The 6,239-nt window shown below is 30.1% G+C and overlaps 1 protein-coding gene across 1 annotated transcript; it reads left to right on the plus strand.

Annotated features, from left to right (window-relative positions):
- Nucleotides 1-2,881: 2,881 nt before the first annotated feature.
- LOC105786493 (uncharacterized) lies at nucleotides 2,882-4,100 on the plus strand. Its single transcript, XM_012612959.2, has one exon. It carries the CDS (start codon nucleotides 2,917-2,919, stop codon nucleotides 3,754-3,756), a length of 840 nt encoding a protein of 279 aa, XP_012468413.1. The 5' UTR covers nucleotides 2,882-2,916; the 3' UTR covers nucleotides 3,757-4,100.
- Nucleotides 4,101-6,239: the final 2,139 nt, after the last annotated feature.

A 6,239-nucleotide genomic window follows, 5' to 3' on the forward strand; every position in this document is an offset into this window, starting at 1 on the left:
ATTTAGCCTATCACGGACCTTGTTAACCACAAACTAATTTGTTTGGTTTAGAGGGAGGTTAATATATTTCCATATAAACTAATTTGTTTTAAGAGTGTTTTCTGATTGTGGAATCATTTTTCTCGAAAACTTTGTGGGCACAAATTTCTAAATTTTTTAATTAAAATTTATTTTTATAAAGTATTTTTTCTTTAAATATTTTTGTGAGGTCAATTCATCAACGTGGCTCTGCCATTGACTCCAGTGATGCTTGAATCCGACCAAACTGGTTAGTTAGATTAGGAACCAACAAAGGTATCAATCTAGAGAATGGTATTAGACTAGTTGAACTGATTTTTTTTATTTTTTATTTATTATTTTTATAAAATATTAATAATTTTTAATTGAACCAATGAATTATGACTTGATTAGTTCGACCACTTTTCCTATTAAAAAATAGTTTAACTCAATAAATTTAATAATTACCATTTAATGAGAATTAAAATTTTAAAGATTAAAAAGTACACAAACTAAAAATACCAGATAAATTGAAGTAAAAGAATTAGATCCATAACTTTGGTAAACTACAATCAGTAATAGCAAAATTTAATAATAAAAAATCCCTCATAACGTTAAGTCAAGATTATCCTTCATTTCCTACCTAAAAATCTAGTACCTGTTCTTTATCATGCCCTTCTCTCACCACTACTTTTCGTCCGTACGATTCAATCATCTTGGCCCATGATCTTCCATCTGATTCGTGGCCCCCACCCTCTTCTGCAAAGAAACAAAATCAACGGCTTAGATCTTTACATCTGTATGTTAATTTTTTAAGGTTTTAAGCAATAGGGTCCCACCAAAAAATAGAAAATATATTTTTCAAAAAACATTTTTTTAGTATATTTTTTTATCTTGCCGGAATTATTGAACTCTTTGTCTCTTTGCCTCCTCGATTCTTCAAAAAGAAAATATGAAAAACCTAAATAAAAAAAAAAAGGTTTTTAAGTGCTTTAATGGACACTTGGCGATGAATTAAAAGGCTACAAAAATGCTTATATAATTGATGTAACGTGCCACAATTCTACTGGTTTATTATGAATTTGGTCTTACTATCAGGGAATACTTTGCTTTTTATTTTTCTTCTGTTTGGTTGGAAGGAAAAAAGTAAAAAATTTTCCAGCCGAGAAAATGTACTTATTGAAGTTCATTTGCCCAACGCATTCAAAATCATGGCGACAATTAATGGTGGGTACTTAGGCATAGGGAATAATAATAACTAGAGACACTTTTCTCACATTCTTAAATCTCACAAAAAAATAATGAAAATAGTATAATTAAAGTGGTTTTAATAATAGTAAATTATTTGGATGTGTTAATTGTAATTAAAATTATATATTATTTTAAAATAAATTGATCTAAATAAAATTTAAATTATGAATTATATGGCTAATGAATTCTTAATGTTAGGTTTTGGAATTTGAAGGATACAAATTTTGGGATTAAATTTTAGGAGGATTTAATTAAAAATTTTAAGAGTTAACTGAGAATTTTTTAAAAAATTTGAGGGCCTAATTAAAATTTGTATGTGAGATTAATGAGAATTTCCAAAATATTTAGGATGGTTTATTTAAAATTTTAAGATTTTTTAAAATGGTGTCAAGTTAAAATTTTCAATTTTCAAAAGTTAAAATTTTAATATGAAAATTTCCAAAATTATGAAAGAGGCCATCATTATCATTCATCTATAAAGATTTGAGCCTTATCATATACAATTATGATATAAAAATCTCTTTCTCTTTATAAATTGTATTCAATTATTTTAGATTAATCCAAAATTTCATTCATCGTGCATGTATATATTGAATTCTATATTTATTATTAATTAAACATATTTGTATACTTAGTAGGAATCATCTGTCAAATCGCAAAATCTCCCAAAAATTATCCAAGGAACTGAAATTTTCTATTCTTAGAAAACAGCACAATAATCTGATGTGGGAAGTAAAAATTTACAAAAACTTTCAAAAGCTAATGGCTATGGAGTTTGAGGGCACTTTTTATTTTATTTTTCATGTACAATATTATATGATAGATCTGCCACTAATTGATTAGATTCTTTGGCAGCATTTGAAGTCATGGATTAAAAATTATGTTGAATAGTTCAATAATTTAGAAAGAGAGTTTATTTAATAATTAAAAATTTTGACATGCCAAATTTCTTTGTCACTATTCAATTCAATTATTTATGATAAAATTAATCTTACTATTTATGGATTTTTAAATAATTTTATTTGGACACGAGGAATTTATTTACATTGGTATTAATCTCATTGTTGAATTTGGATTTGTTATACATGTAAATTTTCAAATGTCGATCTTAAAAAATTAGATATTAATATTTATTTATATAAAACATATAATTAAAAAATTAATTTATGTCATATTTAATATTTGAAATGTGGGATATAATGATGAAATTATTAAAATATTGGTTATATAAAAATATGTAAAATTAAAATACGATAAATGTACCTGGATAATATTAGTTATAGTTTTATACTAAAAAGGGTTAGAAGCAAACGTTAAAGCCTTGCCAGTTCAAGCCAGGCAAAGCTAAATGTCACCTTTTAGGGATCTATTTTTGTAAATATGCCTAAACTACCAAGGTCATTTTTAAAACCCAAATTAAAAATACAAGGGCATATTGGTAACAAAATTTCCCTAAAATAGAAAAAAGAATTAAATAAGAAAAGAAGTCATTTTCCATATTTTCCTAAATCACGGAGACAAAAGAAGAAAAAAGATATCAGTCCTTCTATGCTGCGTTGTTCGTTTCTCTAATCACACACGTGTGGAAAACATTCACACGTGTCCCCTTTCGTCTTCTTTATAAATCTATGCATACACTAAAAGAGATTTCCAAAGAGAAAAATTAAAATGGAGGGTAGAGGAGGATGTTCTGTAGCTAGATATGAAGCTTATGGGGTTTATGATATGTCGAAAATGGACCGGATAATGCTCCGGTTCAGACCGATCGCACCCAAACCGGCTACCGGCGGTGGAAGTGGGGAAACCGGTGGTGGTACGGAGGTTTGTTGTAAATCGGGGAGACGTAAAAGAAGACACACGAAAGGGAGTATTACGAGGAGAAAACGAAGGGTTACTACTTTGTCGCTTATATCTGAAACCCCAGATTGTAAAGACTGCATTTCGAAGGAGACGAAAACGATGGTGGCCCCGCCGTCTTTATGGTTGAGCTCCGGCGAATCTGATGCTGCTGCTGCTGCTGATGATGCTGTTTATCGAAAGGAGAGTTTCGGCTTCGTCGGCGGTGGTGGTGAATCATTGGATCGGGCGGTAAGGATGGTGGTTGGGTCGTCGTCTTCGTCGTGTGTGACGGTGGAAAGCGTGACGGAGACTTGGGTTAGCGGTGGTGGTTGGTTGGAGTGTACGGATGAGGAGATGAAGGTTAACCTAGGGAAAGACTTGTGTCCAGGGTTTATATCGGATGTGTTTGGGAGGGTGACTTGGACCAATGGAGCGTACAAGGAAATGGTTGGAGGCGGCGGCCGGGATATGACGACGGTGAGGTTGTTGATGAAGCAGAAGCTTCCACCGGCGAAGATATTTCCGGCGTTTACGTGTAGGGTAAGGTTACAATACAGTTGTGGGAAGGATAGGAAATCGTTAACGTTGCCGTGTGATGTATGGAGAATGAACAGCGGCGGAATTGCATGGCGGCTCGATATCAACGCCGCTCTTTGCTTGGGCCGGTGAGAACAAAAAAAAAAAGAAAAAAGGGCAAGAAGCAGCCATTTTCTTTGCATGAAGAAAGCTTAGCATCTATATATTCTGGTCATGCCACGAGTCCGAGGCTTGTAGGAATTCTGTGAACAAAAATGGAACTCCGACAACGTAATTAAAGAACGAGGTGAGCAATCACCGCAATGGTCTTGTAATTAAATTGTAGTTTTTTTTTTTTAAACTTTTTTCTTCTCTTTGTTAATGACTAGGATTTAAAAGGAACTACAAATACCCTATATTCTATGTAATTAGTTTTTTGTTTGGTATATTGTATATATGTTTTATTGTTTAGGTTTAGTGTTCCAAGTTATCCTTTTAACCATATTAACCCTAAAATTTATAAAGATGAAATTCAGAAACGATTATAATTTTAAAAGGAACTACTTCATCACTCTTTTCTTTGGTCTATTATTTAATTTTCGGGTTAAAACATGTTATTAATATTTATTCAAAATTTAAGATTTAATATTTATATTTAAAAGTTAATAATTAATTTTATTTGGTTTGTGAAATTAAAAGATTTTAATTCAATCACTTCTCAAAACAAATTTTTAATTCAATCTTATTGGTTATTTTGTCCAAATTTATTATTTTAACATATTTATTTTTGTTTATCACGTGTAAGCTATTTAATCAATATTTTAAGTTGACAAATTTTGATGAAAATTTTAACGACGTTAATGATTGGACTGAAATTTTAAAATAGAAAAATAAAAAAACACTTAAATTTTAACTTTTTTCATAAGGACTAAATTTTAAAATTTGTTCAAGTACACTGACTAACTACAAAATATAACCTAATTTTTGTGTGCTTTAGTTGGATAGTTGTGTCAAAACGTTTCATTGGACCACAACACATATGATTGAAAATAATACACAATAAATAATGAAGCTACTAGTAATGACAACATATATATATATATATATATATATATATATATATATGTACGAAATTAAAATAAAAATTAGTTTGAATTGTGAGTAAAATGTTTAAATAAGTAAATATATAATATTAAGAATATTAAATGTACTTCAATTGTTTATCATGATATTGTTATTTTTTTTGAATTGACATCGAGTTGGTTTTAATATCAACTCAATCAACGATATTATCAATACTAAAACTCTATCACAATCATATACTTGTGTGGAAATTATGTATTTAGAATACATGTGAAATATACAAATAATGTGGGTGAAATAATTTGTGTAATAATATTAAAATAAATATATAAATCAAAATAAAACTTTGGTTAAAGTGATAAAAAATATTTTATATATGCTAGTGCATGGGTTTAATTTTAACATTTGTAACTTTTTATTAATTTTAAAAAAGAAAAGACTAAAATACTCTCATAATAATATGACTTATTTAAAATGTGTAAGAATATTTTAGTAATTTTATTGATTAAGTTTGTATTGAGTTGACTCATGACACCAGCTCAGTTACGCACTGTATAAATTATAAAATTAGATATGGGGTAAGTCTTATTACTAATAATATTATTCTTGGGAAGGGAAACCCGATTTATAAATTATACTCCACCAAAGACTCCATTAACTAATTGCTAATTTGCCTATTGCTTAGAGAATGTAGATGACAATTTTTTTTTGTCGTAACTAGGGTATCCCCGTGGGTGTTTTTCGAATAGGTAAATGGCTGGTCACAAAATGTGATCTATTCCCATAAGTAGGGATCAAATATATGACCACATGGTTAATAGATGAGGTGAGCAACCACTAGAGGTGCTCATGGGCCGGGCCGGGCTGGGTTCGGCCGGCCCATAAAAATTCGGCCCGGGTCCTAGGCGGCCCGACCAAATATGGGCCTAAGATTTTGCCAGGCAGGCACAGGAAAAAATTATAAGCCCGGCCCGACCGGCCCGCCCATTTTATTTTAAAAATTTTAAAATTAAAAAAGTATTTTAAAAATATTTTAAAATATTTTAAAATATTTTAAAATTAAAAAATTAAAAAATATTTTAAAATTAAAAAATTAAAAAATTAAAAAAGTATTTTAAAAATATTTTAAAATTTAAAAAAAAATTAAAAAAGTATGTAAAAAATATTTTAAAATTTAAAAATAAATATATTTATTAAATCGGGCGAAGCAGCCTCAGCTTGAAAAAGTGGTGCCGAGGCCCGCCCGCTTTCTAAACGGGCCTCGTTTTTGTCCAAGCCCATATTTCGGGCCTATATTTTTACCCAAACCCTCCCATATTTCGGGCGGGCCATCGGGCCGGGCCGGGCCGGGCCGCCCGGCCCATGAGCACCTCTAGCAACCACCATACTACACCTCATTGTTGTAAGAATCGAATCAAATTAGTCATTTTACTATTAAATTGATTAATTTAATATTTGTACTGTTAAAAAGAAACTAATGATGCCAAATTTCAATAAAGTTAACATTTAAGAGAGTTTGGTTCATCAAATCTTACATTACGACCTGTAATGTT

The sequence above is a fragment of the Gossypium raimondii genome, chromosome 7, assembly GCF_025698545.1.
Source record: "Gossypium raimondii isolate GPD5lz chromosome 7, ASM2569854v1, whole genome shotgun sequence".
Lineage (NCBI taxonomy): Eukaryota > Viridiplantae > Streptophyta > Magnoliopsida > Malvales > Malvaceae > Gossypium > Gossypium raimondii.

What these genes read in the sequence shown, in the direction of transcription:
- LOC105786493 (XM_012612959.2), top strand. Translation starts at nt 2,917, where the DNA reads ATGGAGGGTAGAGGAGGATGTTCTGTAGCTAGATATGAAGCTTATGGG.